The sequence below is a fragment of the Ciconia boyciana genome, chromosome 8, assembly GCF_034638445.1.
Source record: "Ciconia boyciana chromosome 8, ASM3463844v1, whole genome shotgun sequence".
Taxonomy (NCBI): Eukaryota; Metazoa; Chordata; class Aves; order Ciconiiformes; family Ciconiidae; genus Ciconia; species Ciconia boyciana.
In genome coordinates this window covers 34,142,743-34,162,364 of record NC_132941.1, presented here as the reverse complement: position 1 = coordinate 34,162,364, position 19,622 = coordinate 34,142,743, and the positions used below count along the sequence as shown (strand labels likewise).

The following is a 19,622-nucleotide window of genomic DNA, read 5'->3' as shown; positions in this document are numbered from 1 at the left end:
TGGGGTTTTATTTTTTTAAACTAATCCAAAAAAAGTATGCATTTTAGGACTGTCAAGCAGACTTCTGTAATGACATCACATTTTTACTAGCACATAAAACTTGTTACAAGAATAAGAGTAATCTGCATCAGAATCAACAGAATTCAGTCTTAACAGTATTTCAGGTTTAAGTAGAAAATCATTTGGAGGAGGTAGGGCTATGGGTAAGAAAAAAAAAATCCAAAAGTAACATTTTCCTGTGTGTCTTACTGACAGGACCTCCAGGCCTTTAAAAAGTTCAGACAACACACAAACACGGAAAGATAACATTTTAGAAAAATGCCGGTACTTCATTCCAAAAGAGAACAGTTTAATTACTTAAAATACATATACTTCTCATCCTATTCATCTTGTTTGTTTTTCAACTTGAGACACATTTAATCTTCTTTTACCTGGACAACAGGCATGACTTAAAACAAACAAAATAATCGCTTTAAAACACTAACTTATGCAAAGCAAAGCAGATTCCACAAACTTCTTAAGGGAACAAAAGCTATATTTGGCAACAGCTTGTAAACCACTAGAAACAAAGCCAAAACAACTGCTATCCATGCAGTCAGACACAGCAAAAAAAGTCATAAACTGCTATTCTGCCATAGCACTTCCTCCTTCACTTACCCAAGGAGTTTTTCCTCACATTGTCAGTCCTTTGCTAGGAGAATAACGCTACACAAGAGAACATTGTTTTATTCAGCTGCCTACTCAGACATAGTTGCGCATAAGACGCTCATAAACAGGCCTTCCTTCCTGCTTAGTTCCCAGCCTGCGTGTTGTTGGGAAGTGAGCCCAGTTTTACCCTGTGATTTAAAACTGCCATCCTCACTTACTGCATACTTGTTGAGCTAGAACTGTTTCTATAAATAGTGTCCAAGCGGCATCCCAGACTCCAAAGTGAAACAAGGAGAGTTTCTGTAGACCTGGAAAGTCTTAAGAGGCTGACGTCAGTGAAGTCACACAATTACAAAAAAAGCGTTGGCAAAAAGCGTTGTTAAATATTATTATAGCAAATACTTGTATCTAGAATTCAGTTTTTAATCACCTAGTTCAATAAACAAAAAATTAGGTAAGAAAGTAAACTTGGTCACCTAAAGTAACAGAAGATTTATTTTCCTTTAGAAGCTTCCTTCTCCAGCTCATAACACACGAAAATTCAAGTGGGTCTATTCAAAATAAGCCCTCAATAAGTTTATAAGTAATTTTATTATGATTTTCAGCTTTGGAAAATGAAATTGAGACTCTGAGTAAAGACACATAGATATTAACAAAGAACAAATTTTGCTTTTTCAGGTGGTCATGTTTACTTAAGGGAAGGCCTGAAGGTGGCTTTTGAATTCTTTTCAGATCCTCTTTGCTAAAAATTCAGTGATAATTCTTTGATAAAAATTCAGTGATTTCAAGATAAGTAGGGATTATAGCAGAGATACCCAGTTTATGCCACATTATTTTTATATGGAAATCCAACTTTTAAAATAATGCCAAAAATAATAGTAATTAGCGAATATTGATCTCAAACAGTAATTTTCTCCTCCTGAATCAGCAGCTTACACAGCAGAATGCCGTGGTCACAAAACATATTCCAGCCTCACAAACATTGATACTTAGCTGTAGAAGTGGGAGTAGATTTAAGTGTATTATATTGATGCAATTAAGAAAGCAGTGAATTAAAAATCGTATTACATTTGTATCTAGATAAATGGCAAACATTAACTTTTCATGTTTTTGTGGCAAACATTCACCTTTAAAATGCATGTATTTTTAACAGTTTTTAAATTAAACTTTTGAAATTGAATTACTGATGCAGATGAAGTGCGTGTTTTATAATCAAGGAAACTTATGAGAAATTGATCTACCCTTTAAAATTGTTTCTTAGTTTTTCCCAACAGAATTAGAATTACCTTTATTGAAAGAATAACCCCTAGGCTTGGATTGTTATCCATTCTGGAAAATTAAAAAAGTAAAAAATAAAAATTGTACACCTATCTGGGCTGAAAAGTTAAATACTAGCACTATTGTCAATAAGCACCTTTCACACAAGTACTGTGGAAAACTTATTCTGAAATTTAAAAGATTAAGTACTGCACTTCATATGTGCACACTGTTAAAACATGGTGTGCCACCACTGTGGTAGATGGAAGACTATGTATTTATTTACTGTTAATTTGGCTTCACATCTAACGTACACGCAGGAGTCTTCACCCAAAGAACTCAAAGGTACTCTCAAAAAAACCCCTGAATTTCCCCAAACATCAGCAGGCAGCTGAACAGTACACAACATAAGGAATCCAGGCCTTTTTCTTTCAGTGCCTGTTTGTACAGGGTAGGGCATTACAGTGGTCCACATCCAAGGTTTCTGTTCATTTGAAGATATATTAGCCTCCACTGAACTTGGAGGTAAAGCTAATACTCATATTCACATGACAGTGACATGTAGGTCAGGAATGACCTACCTTACAAGTAGGTCAGGAATGACCAAAAGCAAATGCCTCAAACTTTTCCAGGCCAGGACTTGAGAAAGTGTGGCAATAATTTGTCTTACCTAATTCATTCAAGTCTGGATTTGTATTATTTTAGTGGCACCTAGGTACCACTATCCTCCCTGTGAAAGGTTTGCCAGCATCCTCACTGACAACAAGAGTGCATAAAAGACATCTTGAAAAAACACATCTTAAATCTTAAGGTGTCTGTTACCCTGAATTTTATAAAACATATTAGGAGATATGGTCATTTTGTAGAAGAAAACAAGTAATTGCCTCAAAAAGAACTAGATTGTCATTCACCAAAGCTGAGAAAATGTTGTTCCAACATATTCAAATATAGCTGAAGCATGAGACTGAAGGACTAACTTAAAAGTTAGAAATTTATTCTACTAAAATAATTTAAAGAAACAAAGAGTGCACAACAAGGTTGCATTTTTATAAAAGGCAGTAAATTTCTAACTTTAGACTTCTTCAAATGCAAGAGTTGTATTTGGAGGAACAGAAATATCACACTTCCTACATTTCAGAAAAGAAAGAGTTGTTACTTAAGGAAAAAACAATTTGAAAAGTGCATTGGCTTATTAAAGCATAAGTCAGAGCAATGCAACTCAAAAATCTCTTAAGCCCATAATGCAGTTTCACAGTAAGACTGCTTGGCTAATTTACTAACCTTTGTCATGAGGTGGGTCCTCAGGCAGGTCCACATCAAGCATGAGATCATCATCTTCAAGATCACATGAATCAAGATTATTCAAGATATCCTGCAAGAAAGAAAATGTGAGATACAGTTGTTTTCATGATATTTTATTTGCCCTATTGTCATCAAAAGTTTATTTCAAAGCTTTGTTACATTTGTATTGTACACATATCCAATGTTAGCAGCAGCCTCCTCTCTTTAGAGGCCAAGATCAACCTTACTTGAGATCATCTATACAAACAATAATCATAACACCTCTAGTAATATGATACAATAACAGTGCTAGATGAAACAAAGAGACATTAAAACATTTTTCTGCCTGATGTCTATGGAATACTCCAAAGATTTTTCTATTCATTAATAGCCTGCCTTCTCCCCAGTTGGAAGCATTTTAAAACTAAATTACTTTGCTCACTTAGAATTCAAAAACAGCTTTCTGAAGAGAAGATGTTAAATCACCTTATTTTAGCTCTCATATCATACTATCATAATATCATTGAAAGGAAGAGGAGGGAACCTACGTTATCTTGACTTTTTGGGCCAACAAAACTTAAAATAGGCTATTATCAGCACTAAGCTCTGCTGCCTTTTGTCTTTAAGATTCTGGTTCATATAAAGCTATTTCTAAAGGGCCTAACAAACTGTCATGTTGCATGGGTGTGCTAATAGTACAAGAAAAATGCAATGAAGTGTTAGTACTAAATGGAATTATACATATTATATATAGTCAGTCAGGTATATTAAGAAAAAGAACTGTAGTGCGGGCAAGTCAAGTCAGTGTTAAAAAAACAGAAACACCCCTCTTCCTTTAAGAATACCAACAGTATGAAAAACTCAAGAGGTCAAGGTTGTAGAACATGCAGCTTATTGAGCAGTCAGATGCTGCTAGCACCATGCTCCTGAAAAGCCACATCAGGCAACAAAGTGCAGTACTTGATCAGAGAACCCAGACTCTATTTTACTTCATTATTCAAAGAAAGCTAAAACTTATTAATACCAAGTGATTATAACACAAAGAAGGTCTAAGGAAACTGTTAATGGTTATACAGCTCTAACTCTTGAGCTCTATTTTCCCATATCCCACAAATAAAAGCTATAGCTTTAAGGCCCAAGACCAGACTCAGGCACTTCACATCTGCCTCTTTTCCAAGAGCAGGAATGCAGATTTTTCTTAGGTTTAACAGCTATACCTAAAGATGATTCATGGGACCAATATTGAAAAATTTACCAAATATTAAGTAAAATAAGTGTTTTACTAATTAATTCTGACTGGATAATAAAGTGATCATTAAATACTTAACTGAATACTTGCATACAGACTATCAATACACTGCAAAACAATATTCACTTGGAAAGCTATCCCTTTGCTGGCTACCATTTACTAGATTTGCTTTGTCAGACATGTATAGGTGAAAAGGAAAAACATTAATAGGCATTTGTCCAAACTGTTGCGCCAACTGTTCTTCAGCAGTCTTCCTACAGTGTTCACAAAGGACTACTGGATTTTATTACAAATTGTGGAAAGAGCTAAGATTTGTGTGTGTGTGTGTGTGTGTGACAGAATATTAAACATTCTACATTTCTGCAGGTGAAGTTATTTATTGAGTTAGGAAGGAGAGTATGAGGTGAAAATAGTTAATACGCACTTCATAAAACATGAGCAATATAAAGGAAAGATGGAATGCTTGAGACAGAACCACCTTTTTTTGTTAAATTTCAAAGTCCTACCTGAATTATTTTGTTTACATACAGTATTCTAAGTATTTACAGGGGAAAAAAAAATAGAAAAACCTATGTATCAGGGCATTGTGAATAATAATAAAAACAACTGTGGAAAAGCTTCACAGAGAAATGGAAGCCATTTAAAGGAAATGTGGATTTAACATTTGGGAGAACAAGCTGCCTGTATATTTACTTCATTTTGTTTCCATTAATTTACATTTTTCCAGGAACTAGAAGATTTTTAACAAACATGTATTTTTTAAACAATTCTGCAAAACATAGGTGTGTTTGAGAAGCAGCTTTGGTTTGTTAGTTGATAAATCGTTTCTATGCCATGCTTTGATCTTCCAAATTAGTATGAACAAGCATTATTTTCTTCTATTGCAGGAACCTTAATAAGCATGACAAATAAATTACGAACAGTGGCCACAAACATGTAAGAAAGTTGAAAACGTTTGCCATTACTGTGCAAAAGCACTAAAAAAAAGCTCAGTATAAAACTGTAGTATGTCAGAGTGTTAACTAATAGACCTAGATAAGCCACTTTACTATTTTTGTATCAGAACTTCAGAAGTCTAATGATGTCAGAGGTCAGCATTTGAGATGCCAAACATACTTTTCTGTCAACAGCACATTTCATTATGCTTCCCTAATTATACATTCCTGCACCACACTGAGGCAACTCCATGCTAGAAAAAACAATTGTAAATATGATGTCCTTGTAACAGCTGGGCCATATATGAATTCATTTTGAGTATTTCCCAATAATATCTACTTGGGAAACATAATATAAAAGTAGATGTCAGCAACGTCATCTTGAAATAGCTATAAGATAAAGTGCAGGTTTCATCAACATATTAGTACATATAAAAGCTATGTTTACGGACTTCCGTTGTTATTCTTACTACTTTATAATGAACTGAAGTTAACTACATGGCAGTAACATAGTTAATAATGTGTGCTTAACAGTGATTATCTTCATGAAGTGATTCTGGGCAACGAGCTCAAACAGAACAGGAAATAAAAAATTCTTCAAAAGTGCATCAGCTCCAACCCTACAGAATATTACATGTTTAAGCAATTATTAAAAGTTACAGTAAGAGAAAAATCCTATTTTATTTGTATAGTTGAAAAGAACAATGCATATTAAAAGGGGCATGTAACTTCACAAGGCAGATTTAGCACTAGATTTTCTAGATGGTACAACCTAGAAAGACATTAAGTTTGGGACTGCGAAATCCAACTCAAACTACAGTGCTGTCCCCAAGCTCTCCCTCCAGAAAGGTTTTCAACTGAACACAGGCAGCAGTGCTTTGTTCTCTTACTGCAATAGAATAGGAAAAGCTTTAAGGTGAGAAACAGATGATCTATAACTGCTGGTATAAGAACTGAGTAAGCTGAGAATCCCAACAGCAGGGAACACTCATATTGCATAAGGAGATGGGAAAAGACTAAATAAAGAACCAAGGGTAAGGCTGGCAAATAATTACACCACATTTAGCAAGTTTACTGCAATGTTCTGCAAATTCTTTCTGTAGTGACTGCCCTCAGGTGCTATGTCTTACCAAAGGTTAATCAAGCACACACCAACAGCTCATCTAGAACAGCTTGGGTTTTTTGCCTAATTTGTTGGATGCATAGAGTTCAGAACCTCTTTCTCAAGAGACATAACAATATTAAGTTCTTAAAACCAATGCTTTGAAGATTGGGGTACTGTAGAGCAGCTACTTTTGCTGAAGCTGAACAGACTTATAGTTTAATATAAATTCATATCCATCATAATGAAATAGAGTAGCAAAATATTTGTTTTGAAACTTCAGCTTCTAAAAATTCCTCATGCTACATACATCATAAGCTCTCTCTCCCACTGAAGAGCAGTATTTTTCAGTCCAACAACTTAAGTTCAAGTTAGCTTAAGTTAGACCTAGGCAAGAGGCCTGATTCTCAGCTTTCCCAGATCTTGAGCTAAGAATATAATGCAACTACAAATAAATTACAGTGTGTCCAAATTAAGGGAAGGATAGAGGTCTACATTTCCTCCCCGTTAAACATAAAAGATGTGGACCAGTGAAAGCTTATGACACAATGTATATTACACTGGAATTTAAAAAAAAAAAAAAAGGAAGAAGTCAGGCATTGGGGTTAGTGCAGAAATACAAAGCCATTCCAGATAAGCAACCCTCAAACAAATTATTTTGGAGAGTGTTCACAGAATTGAGAAAAGAACTGAGCTCAAAATACCAGTTCAGTACCCTTCTTTTCATGACAAGGTATACTATCCTGCTTGAAAAGCAATTGCATTGAGGTAGTCATGAACTGTTGGTAAATATTAGGAGCAATGTTTTACCTGTTTCCACAATTCAAGATCTCAGACCTCATTCATTTGTTCTACCTTTAGAAAGTAGGCTGTTAAAGGAAAATAACTCACTAAATCAGTAACAAAAATAATTAGGTCTTGCTTCCAATAATAAACATGCACTTCTGAAGTCAGTGGAAAATGGAAGTAAAAGGTCACATGCAATTTAAGTATTCCATAGTGATTACTTAAATTGAATACACATACAAATTTCTTCAGTTTGATTTGCTCTACATCTGGATTTTTTTAAGCCTATACGCACAATTTCTTTGATCTTTTTTACTTTCTTGCTCAAAAAAGACCATACGAGCAATGCACATAGATCATTTAATACAAAAGATCACAACTCCTTAAAAACTTAAAACAACAAAAATATCAAAGGATAGATATCACCACTTTGGGAAGAAAAATGCAACTATAGAAAGCACGTCTACAAGCCCAAAATTTGGCAGCAAAAGATCATGTGTCATCTACAGTATCAGTATATAAGTACCTTTCTGGCATGCCTAGTTCTAATGTTACTATTCACATAATACTTTCCCAGGTTACTGACCATGCATTTATAGAAGCTTTATCTGACATTAAGGTAATCTAATTTAGTAAAAACTTCACTGTTAAATCTGGTTGGATATTATGAAAGGTAAACATGCTAGGCTATTTCCAGTACATATTTTCAAAGTTGTTTACTTAAAGAACACAGCAGTAATTACAGGTCACTGTTGAATGACAGTGCATTATAGCACATTCCATTTATTTAGTTACACTTTAATCTCTTTGTACAAACAAATCATCAGTAGGTTAGAATAAGACTTCAGACGTGTAGTTAGTTAATTCTTACAGTACCATGCTGTATTCCTTTTGATGAAAATATATTATAGCAAGTATCAGTAACGACGACTATGAAATCAAGGTTATTTTATGACTTCCATTAGTTAAAGGTGCTTTGCTTTACTTTGAAAGTTGTTAGTCTTTATGGCCAAATTTTAGGCTCAATTTTTCTATGTCTACCTCATGCTGATTTCCAGTTTTCAGCAAGAGCGTAAACAGTTTCTCAGAAACTGTTGAAAGATGAAGCAAAGTCATTTGTCCATGTAAAATTTTTTCTTCAGTTTTTACGTTAAAAAGATCTCATGGACACATACTGGAAGAAAGCTTGACTTTTAAATTTCTCTGACAGTTCTCTGAAATTCAGATCTCAGTTTGGGCCAAATTTGAGCATAGATAACAAACTTAGAAGCTACTGAAAAACTAATTAACGTATCAGAGCAATTTCAGCAATGGCTTAAAGAATAACATTTAAATAATCCTAAAAATATAATTTTAAAAAATGCATAAATAAAAAGCCCTCTAAACAGAATTCTATCAAACTCCAAAATACCAGAATTACTTTTATAGGTCTTCTGGATAATTACTACGAGAAAAACATTTTAAAAATACAATTTTACATGCAAAAAACACAAGTCTTAGAAGAACTAGCATCTCTGTATTACAACATACTTCTCTGTAAACTTAGAAAAGCAGTTGTCAAAGTCACTAAATCATTTAAAGCAGACATGTCCTTGTGACATTCCATTAAAAAAAAGAAAAAAGTCAAACATATTGGTCAGATGTCACCTTCATTATTCTTCTACACTACTGAAGAGACCCTATTTAAATAAAAGATTTGGTGTCTATGTTAGCATGACAATGAAGCCATAATACTGTGTTTAACATGAATCTGATGCTATGGCAATGAATATATTACTACAAATTTAGCAATATTGATTTTGCCTAATATCACACAGGAGAAAAGAGTAATCATAAAGTAAGTCCAAAAAAAAAAAAAGCCTCTTGAAACAACAGAAGATGCAGGACTTGACCCTGAGATAGAAAGCTCAATCTCTAGTCCAATGGCTAAGGCTCTAAGTACCACCTGATAGTTTCAAGCCAGTTATTCAGTTGATTCACCCAGCAGTGGGAGTCTTCACGCTTGCAGCATCAAAAGGACAGAACAATCCCTGTACGGAGGGACAATTCAACACAACCTTCTAATGCACAAGAGTACCCTTTAGAACAGGATTATGGTAGTGCCTTGTACCACTAGTTGTACTTTTTATTGCAACAAACTCAGTTTCAGAAATTCCCCATCCTATCCCTTAGCAACAAAAAGGCAAAGCTCCTTTTGAGATCATGTTATTCACAAAAACGTTGACAAGATAGCTGAACAGACGTTATACCTTTTGCCAAAAATTTCTTCAAGTCCAACTGTCTTAAAAATTACAGAGTAAGCAAAGCTTCTTCTACTTTATTATTTCTGAAGTTAAGAAAAACATCACAATACAGCCTTGATGCACATCTCGGCAGCCCAACTGCATAGTAAAGTCCTACTGCTACATGAAGCAACAAAGATGGAGCTGAATAGGAGGCCAGCTACAAGATACCTAGCTTCCATGATTTACTGGGAAAAAGTATTAAAAGAGCATGAAGATTATAAAAACATCAAATAGAAATTGATTCTTAGGACATTAGTTCTGGACAACAGAAGAACACCACAAAATAAGAGACAGCTTTCAAACTGGTTTTGTGAAGAGAAACCTGGGTATGTCTCCTTAGAACATCAAAAAAATACCTACTCTCAAACTGAACCTGCCTTATATGTTTTTGTTTTGTCTAAACTGGAGCATTTAGCTGCGATGCATCAGAAGAGCAAGTACTCCAAAAATCTAACTGAGGACAACTAAAGCCTTTGCAATCATTCCTCCACAATTTGAATTCTTGTTGACAAAAATCATCACTAGAAAATATGAGAAGTTCTCTTTTCCTCATACATAAAAATACATACTACACTTCTTTTAGTTATAATACAACAGCTGTTCTTAGATTACATTTTCATTACATACAACAGTGCATCTAAATATTTTTCTTTTTAAAAAATCCATTAATAATCCTGCCAGTATGGCAGAAATACCCACAAAGAAATCTTACATTAACTTAAAGAACATGATTTTAAACCTTTATATTAGTTATTCATATTGATTCTCTTTGATACGATCTGCAGCTAACATGAAAAAAGTATTAAGGCATCAGAATATGCCAGATGAAACGTACTACTACTCTTTCACTAGTAGTCATGTCTCTGCAGTTGTTAAGATCTCCCAGCTGGATGTTTCTGGTGTGACACTTGAATGCTACAACCAACATGTGGTTGTACTTTCAAAACAGAATGCCTTTTACCGTCTACAAGAGTTCATTCACCTGACTGAAAGCAGGGATCATTGCAGTGATTTGGCATAGTTTTCAAAGAACAAAAATATACTGTGTTTATACGATTCTCTGTACTTTAATATTTGAAATGGGAAGAAATTGTATTATTTGGTATCTGAAAGTGATTCATGTCTCTACAGTGTCAGAGTGTATTACAAGTCTTACACTATACTAAAAGAAGGGTACAGTTTCTTATTTCAAACATTCTTTCGCAAATAAAACCTAGATGTGCTTTATGCTCAGAAAAACTAGCAGCTTTAGATGCTTGAAATTCCACAGACGTTTTCACGCTCGTTTTCTACGCAGTTGCATATGCTGCATCTCTTCTGGAGAGATGCTAAAAATTAAAGATTTTGGATTTTCCGTTAAAATAAGATATTGAGGAGGAAGAAAAAGGATGAAAAAAGACCACAGAAAAAAGTTCAACAAGCAGAAGATAAGCATGAGTAAAGGGAGAGAACTACGGAAGAATCTGTCCAAAAAACTCAAGGGAAGCTAAGAGCTTGAGAGTAGTACAAAAACTAACAAAGTATCATTCCAGGTACCTGAAGAATGAAAAACGAAGTAGCTTTTAAAAAACACACACTAAACAGACTGGGTAAATCAGTCATCTGGAGGGCAGCTAAAGGATAACTGCAAAAGCCATATACGATTCAAGGCTGACAGTAGAGAAGAGGGAGACTTCCAGGGTCTTTTTCAGTGCTATTTTCAGCATTTGACAACACCCCAGACACAGACAAAGAAAAAAATAGGAATTCAATACAAGTCTCCAAAAAGGCAGTGTTAAATAAGAACTGAACAGAACTGAAGCGAAGGCAGAAAACAGGGACAGAAGATAAAGACACAAGAAGGCACATACCATACTATAGGGCTGAAGAGAAAAACCCACTGTAAACAAAGTCATAAGAACACAGGAAACCACACAGGGAAGAGAAAGGATGGAACTCTGCAGGATACCAAAAATAGGATAGGAAGGGAGTTATTTTAAATGCTGTACATTGCAAGTCACATTAAAGGTAATTAAGCCCAACATCCAAACAAGTATTTCACCATTTCATTCATGCTCTGTAATGGTAGGTTGCCGCGACAACAAATGCAAGAACAACTTTGTTCTGAAAATCCAAGACATTTTATGTTTAACTATTAGATATAACAGTCTTAAATAAAGATGTACTATTCTTGAAAACATTTTTATAGAGGCATTGCATGTTCTACCTAGGTTTACTGAAAGTAGATACGTAATAATTATTAGGTTATTACCCACTATATCTCAAGCAGCAGCTATGCTTGCTGCTTCACGTTAGGGGTTTTTTTTATTATAAAAACAGATGTCAGACTGTAAGAAATCTTGAATTCAATAGCATGATGAAGGGAGAGAAAGAAGAAAACCAGAAATATTAACCATTCTGTTGAGACTTCACCAATTCATAAGCAACAGCACTTTCCAAACAGGCAGCGCAAGCTAAATCCCACAGCCACAAAAATAATTCCTTGACTGCCATCTAGCCTCCGGTAATGGACCCACAAAAAAGAAACTGAACAGGGGGTGGGGGGGAGCATTTTTACCATCTTTCTGCAGAATTCCAGAAAAGTTTAGGAATGTTTTCCAATTTATTTTTTTTTAAATAGGCAGATGCTTTTAAGTAGAAAGATTCCATTTTACTATTGACCACAATAATAGAAAGCCATCAGCAGTAAGCATCAATAGGAACATGGAAGTAGCAGAGGCTGAGGAAAAGCAGTCCTTTCTACTCATTGCTTCCAGTCTGTTTTCAGAAAAAGTCTACCAATATCAGAAGTTCAGCATTGCTTTTACAGTTTACCTACAAATAATGGAGCATTTTACACTATAAAGCAATACGTAATTGCTACAGATACTCTTAACTGGCAAAAATAATTGTGAATGATTCTCACTCCACTGGCTTGCACCTGTATTAATAGTGTGAGGTTCAGCTTAAAGGAAAATAGGGAGGCTTCAAATAACTGCCAGTTGAGAAAGGAACCAAATCATAACCTCAAAATTCAGAGGAACACCATGGGCAGGGCTGCTACTAGAAGCCCAATTACGTTTCCTCTGTGTAGTAAGTTTTAATTATACCCTAGCTAGATTTTGGGGGTAATCTGAATACGACTTGTTTCGCAGCATTAATGTGTTCTATTCTTATGCAGTCAGCTTAATATACGTGTTTCTAATTAAAAACAAAACAATCCTCAAATACCTCCAAACTATTTTTGAGTAATTCTATTTTGAACAATCTCTAAATGAACTGCTAACAACACAGGAAGCATCCCTGTCACTTACTTGCACTATTGCAAAAGTATATTCTCACTATGTTATCCTGATACATTTCAACAGTGTGAACCAAGAACACAGAAACACTGAAATGCTGTTTACTCAGAGCCACCTCATATGTGGGAAAATGCCGCTTTGTTAAATTTCCAGTCTCAAGGAGGATGACAATTAGAGTTATAAGGTGATATCAGATTGCAGTTGGTATCAATATGGCCTGAATGCAATGTTAAGTGTTCTTGAAAAGAAGTTAAAGTGCATCCCATATTTACAACTGTGGGGACAGTAAGACTGAAATTGGGTGTAGAGATTCATCCAGAGGGACCAAAGCTCTGTGTACTACAAAAACAATTGACCCCAACACGTATAAGACACTGCCCCTCCCCTAAACTTCTGATGCTTCGCAACAGAAAATAATTCGGAAAAAGATTCAACACCAATGTTCCTATAACTTATTAGGACACAATTTTAGGTAAAAAGGAAAAGTAAAAGGAAACTGTGTGCCAATCTAGGCAGTTTTAATCAAGTTATCTGTAAAATATTCAGAAACCCAGTTAGATGGGTTAGATGTATGTCTCAATTTGTCTTACGTATTTTTTTTAAAGTGTTTTTTTTGTTTATACTAATAACTTTGAAAAATACTCCCAACTTTAAGACTACTGTTCTCTTTGGGCACATGTTCACCTGCTCACTACGGTTTGAAGATTTCCTGGGAGTACCAAAAACAATGCGTGAGACTTAAAAATTCAGCAATACACTTAGATGAAGTACACTAGAGTAATTCTGAAGTCCTTCTGTTATTGAAAAATTATGCTACTTGGTAGAATAAAGAAAAAAATTGAAAAGGAATAGCTATAAACTCACATTAAAATGTAACACTGGATATGCAGTTACCAACATACAGGAAACGTCACTTACAAGCTTATGACATAAAAGAAGTGCTAATTTCTACCAGTATTTATTCTCATATTTCACACAGCAACACATCAGCTGCTGCTCTCTCTCTGCCTCTCCACCATACAAATTCAAAGCTGTCACTAACAGCTACCACAAATGAAACACAGGAGTACAAGTGAAGTTGCCTTACTTGATTTTGCCAGCCAAAAGAGCATGAGAAGATTTACTGTGTCAGTTCTGAATCAAGCAGCTCTTAAAGGCATATATGCTTTCCCATCCCAAAGGAAAAAGGTAATTTGCCATAAAAGCTTGTTCACAAAATGTCATGCCTCTCAAACCAATATCACAAGAGGTTTGTGCACAGTAAAATAGTCATATAACCTCTTAATAATATTTGACAGCAGGGACATGTACATCATACAAGACATAGACAGAAACTCCATCTCATTAAGTAATTCCGTTTCTCACTACCTCCCATTACTGTAATAATTAAGCTCTGAAGTTGAAGACTAGAGCAGTGGTGGGAGGGTAAAGCAGTGGCTATTTTCACTCTGAAGGCAGCAGCTCTGAAATCAGTCTCTACTTTCATGATATTTTCTTTCTCTGCCACGAGCAGAAAACCGTCTGCCAGCAAACTCTGCCGAAAGAATGGCTGAGGAACCCTGCTAACAGAACATACTGAAACAAGTTTGTACTCTTAGTTCTGTATTAAGACAAGTAATAATACAGACTGAGTTTTACATAGCAGTTGCACAGTTTTCTACTAAAAGCTTAACTGTGGACATATTAATCAAGGACACTAACCCATTAATTTAGTATGTCCACAAATATTATCTGTTCATAATGGAGACTAAATGCAAAAAGGTGACAGTGACTTTTGAGGCTTTGAAACTAGAAACAAGCAGTCTAATGGTTTTCCAAATATAAATTTTTAGGCATAACAAAGTTTTTTAGAAACTGAAGATATGAAAAACAAATGCTAGAGGTTTTTATACTTGTAATATTGGAAAAATGAAAGCAATTATATCGACCTAATGAAAACTATGAAGTTAGAACAGTACAATTCAAGTGAGTCAGCGTAATTTTGGCCAGATTCTGGAACATGGCATGAAGATGTCGTGACAAAAGAGTGTAGAACTTGGACATGACCTTATGAACTTAAACAGAGGTTACTAGCAACACCAGCTTCAGGTAAGTGGCACACAGATGCATGCCAATTAAAAACACCTTTCAAGGCCGACATCTGTATTAGATTCCAATCCCAGAATCACTCTATTTCTGAGCAGGAAGTTTAAACTACTTTATAAATCTTAGAAAACAGAGTAAGACAAAGCTCTTTCACACAGACAACCTAAGCAGAAATGGCAGCTTACCAAGACAATGTATTTCCAAGAAATCCTTTTATATCCCAAGTAAAATTTAGACATGGTGTTTGTCATTTTCTAGAACGCATCAGTAAAAGCTAAAGTCTCACAGAAGGCTTCCTGGGCTACTCTGATGTCTCTTGCCAAGAAAAATATTAGTCTACAAACGCAAAAGTCAGGTTTTCAGGAAAAGGAGTGTGAAGGACCAATGAATTATTCAATCTGTCCTGCAGAACAGGATTTCTTTGGTGATGAATGCAACAAATGGAAATTCTCTGAGCAGAAGCAGAAAATGTAGAACTCCATGCTGCCATTCCACATTAGTGATGCTATACGCTATACAGCTCTGTCCATAAAAATGGTCTCCAGTATGCTGGGCACAGAGGGAAATGGAGAAGGAGGTACAATACAAATTGCAAAGTATCTGACACCCTCTGGCTTTGCTCTTAGTCACTTCCCAGGAGGTTCACAGATATTTTTTTTTGTTTTCTACAGGGTGTCCACACCTGATTAGACAGATATGCCACTGAGAATTTCAATTATTGCCCATACAGATCTACACGTCTGCATCAGATTATTTCTGAAGTGCCTTTATAATTGGTTTGTTTGAATACTTTCTAGGTAATAGGTAGATGAAATTACCTCCCCCTACACTGGTACTACATTCTCACAGACAGTCTCACTACTCTGACATACTAATGAATTCTAATATCAATTCACATACCTACAGGGAGAGGTTGCCCAATTTTCTCCTCTGTGATCCAGTTATGTCACAACACTGGCCAGATAAACTTGGCAGCAGCAAAAAAGACTAAGATGTCTGGGGTCTCACAGGCTTGTTAGGCAGTATCTTCAAGTGCCAAAAAAGGACTAGCTAGTTCAAAATTCAAATTACTCTAATATACATATGACAAGATTCCCTAGACTAGAGCCATTATACCTAATTAAATATTGTTATACTACAAGAATAAAGCCTTCTCCTTCCTTTCAACCTCACTCCCTCACTAAAGTACTAGGCATCTAGTCATGTAATTAATTGTCACTGTATCGAATTCCCTAGCAAAGAAATATTTTTTTTTTTAAAATACCTAACCACAAACAAAACTAGAGATGTGTATTTATTAACATGATAATGAATTCAAGTCAGAATGGCACTGACTGAGGTGCAACCATCCTTTGGTTTTAGGCACAGAACAAATTCAGACCCTTCTTAAGGAAGTGCCCAGTTGAAGTACACAAACTACTTTAAGGAAGCATCATAGGAGCAACACCATGCAGTTAATTCTCTGTATTAGCTTAACCTTTTGTCAGCCAAAAGACATGTATTTTAACAAAGGAGGAAATGCAATTAGTCAACACTGTTCATCTGAGTACAGACTGTCAAAAAAATACAAGTGTCTTTTTTTAATGCTGTCCTCTGCTTTGAGAAAGAACTTTATTGATACATTTGTGGTTCAGCAAAGAATAACAACGTAATACATACTGATGATAACGCCAAGTATTACTATTCATTTTTAATTAATCCATCATTCTAAAAATAGACAAATACGACTTCATAAGACTCACTCAAGGTCACAAAGTGTGATAGATGAGTAGTTGGGATATCTTTACTCATAGATCATTGAACTATTTTCTATACTAATAGCAAGTACATTCAATCTATTGGGGAACAAAAATATTCGGTTGATTCTGTCTTTCATTGGGAAAAAAAGAAAGAGCTGAATGGAGTGCAAGTCTTTCCTGACTGGAACATCTTTGCTAATGGAGAATTTTAATATCAACTTGCAGACAGAAAACCAAATACAAGAATGGGGAGAAAAAAGCCCAAGATGTTAGAAATCTAGGGGTTTCAGTAATGGATTACGTAAAGATACCACGAAAATCTAAATAAATGTAAGAGTCTTTGTTTCGATAAAAAAATTATATATATATATGCTTCCATATGAAAATGCAGATTTTACATCAAAGCAGTTTAACTTTTACATTTACTTTCAGCGTCTTAAAATCTTAAGACACTTGCAGCATGAAAAGCAGAAAAAAAAGAATCAAATTTCAACTAGCTCATTAGATGGAAACTGCTTTTTATGTGTGCTTCTTGTAATTATCTTGCACCTGAAGGGCTCATTTCAAGGCTGCTCTTTTTAGAAAGTTATAGCAAAGAAGAAATTTCTGTGTCAAGAAAAGATACATACTTAGTTTCACTACACCCTGTTAAATGGATGAAAGTGAAGCGCAAGACCTTGTGAATACTCTGTACTGAATGCCTCAATAAATCAACCACTGCTTATTATAAAAAACTTCATAAGAATGCAACTCATTTTCAGTATAATACTTAAATTGCGTCCAAGTCTGTAAACATTGCTTTTAATTCAGAAAGGTTTTGTGGTGAAAATGCTTCCAATGGCTGTTATATAGTGCTGCTAGCACAGTATGAAGACTCAATATTTACTTGTTTGGAATTAGCATTGTACTGTTTCCAAAATAATTTCAGCACTTCTATCATAGTATTACATAGTTCCATCAAAAAAACCACACTGGGCAAGAGATATCTTATCTCAAATGGTAACCTCTAAGGGATTCACACTTCATAAAACTCTCCCAAATACTACTTTTAAAACAATCCTTATATATCTGAATAGCTGTTTTATTCCATACTTTTACACTATCTTAAGCTTACCTGCACTTGTATTTTTAGTACAGCTGTAACAAAACAGTCCAAAAATTTAAAAAGCCCAGCTTCTCATAGAACAAGAACTATGGCTTTGGCATTAACGTCCTGAATAGAATGTACAACTAAAGAAAGGAAGATGGGTAGAAGACAATACCTAGAACACTTCACTCTACAGAAGTAAGCGTACTAGAAACACACACATCACAAGTCTGAATTCACATATTACTCATCTGAGAAATCAAACTGGTAATTTAAATCTTACTATAAAGTCATTCTGAGAAGTGAATTATTAAAAAAGTTAAGGTAATTAACACTAAATTACTTGTACATAACTAAATCACTGCAAGAAATTAGTGATTGAACTAAACAATGCTATTTTAGCAAGATTATTTTCTCTTTCTAAGAAATAGAGCATATTTCAGCGTATTTCACTGTGAATACCTACGCCTCTCGAACCAGAAAGCACTCTGCCCAGTCTCAAAAACTAATTCAGAATTGCCCTTTCCCAAGTTTCAAACACAAAGGGAAGAAAAATAAAAATATAACGACAAAAAAAAAAGTCTTACAAGATTTCAAAAATTACCTAGGAAGAAGAGAAAAATGTAACTACTTCACACTCTGGCTAAAATTCTGGCCACATGTCAATACATGACAAAATAGATTCATTCCAATGAGATTCAGATTTCATCCCAAGAGCAATTAAATTCTCAGGAAAGCAGCTAAAACCCATCTGTCTCTTCAAGCAAGACTTCAATTATTATTCCATAATCCTATATCTTTATAATTACATTGATGCTCACTCTGTATATACCCAAAATACTGGCTTTATTTCTTTCAGTAAAAATTAACATAGCACAAACATTCATATTCTTACTAGGGCCTACAGTATAAAGGAGTCAGAGGACTCAATCTTTTTTGTTTTTCTAAGATAGGGTCTTGATATGACCTGATAATAGAGAACACTCATAAAAGTTTCCTGTCTAAACCTATTTGCCCAAATGAAATTCCTTTAAAAGAAAAAAAAAACCACAAGAACACAAAAACACACCCACACCACAACAATGTGTTCTCTAGAGTCTTAAAGAAAGAAAGAAAGAAGCCAAAGCTAGTGGAGTATTTTCAGTTTGAATTTTTACTTCTTGCAGACTATTATGCACTAAAATATCATAGTATCTTTAAAAAAGCACATACCTCAGAACAATACACACAATAACAACTGTATTATCTATCTTATTCTTAATGTAAATAAGAACTTTGACTTTCCAAAAATATTCAAAGCTTCACGCTGAACAAACACATATTAAAGCTTACATTTCTCATGCGTCTACTTAATACAATGGACAGGAGAAAATAAAACAGCTCAAACCTTGCTACAGCAAGAGTGCTTCACCATCGGTTAAGCAAAGGTGATGAGACTCCAGTTAGGATGCATGTTTTAGGCTACATTGCTTATATGTACGTTGAACAGTATTTCCAGACAAAAACTAATGAAAGCAAAAGTGTAGCAAGGTTGATATACTAGACTACAGTCCAAGTTCTCATTCCAAGAAATAGGAAAAAGAAAACCATTTGTTTCCTGCACTCTGAAGTAAAATTACTTCAATCCTAAGCAGCTATTTCAAAGATCATTGTAGAAATCAGACATTCAGTCCTTCACATGTGTAACAACCAGACTTCTACTGAGCGAATGCTAACCCTCTCAGCTGCTAACTGAATAGACACAAGCAAGGAAAATACTAACACCATCTCCCCCTCCAATAAAACAGAATTCATCTATAGGAACTAAGAACTCTTAAAAAAAAATCTTGGTTTCAGCTTAGCTCTGTAAATTGTAAAGTTTTTTTGTTTAATGAAGACAGTTACATT

At 34.8% G+C, this 19,622-nt stretch overlaps 1 protein-coding gene across 10 annotated transcripts in view; it reads right to left on the bottom strand.

The window, feature by feature from the left end:
• Positions 1-19,622, bottom strand: part of CCSER2 (coiled-coil serine rich protein 2) — a 77,433-nt gene that overhangs the window by 36,366 nt on the left and 21,445 nt on the right. For all 10 annotated transcript variants that reach the window (XM_072869849.1, XM_072869847.1, XM_072869846.1 and 7 more), the window contains one exon: positions 3,187-3,277. In XM_072869849.1, coding sequence (XP_072725950.1) covers positions 3,187-3,277 — 91 coding nt within the window. The remainder of the gene's footprint in view (positions 1-3,186; positions 3,278-19,622) is intronic.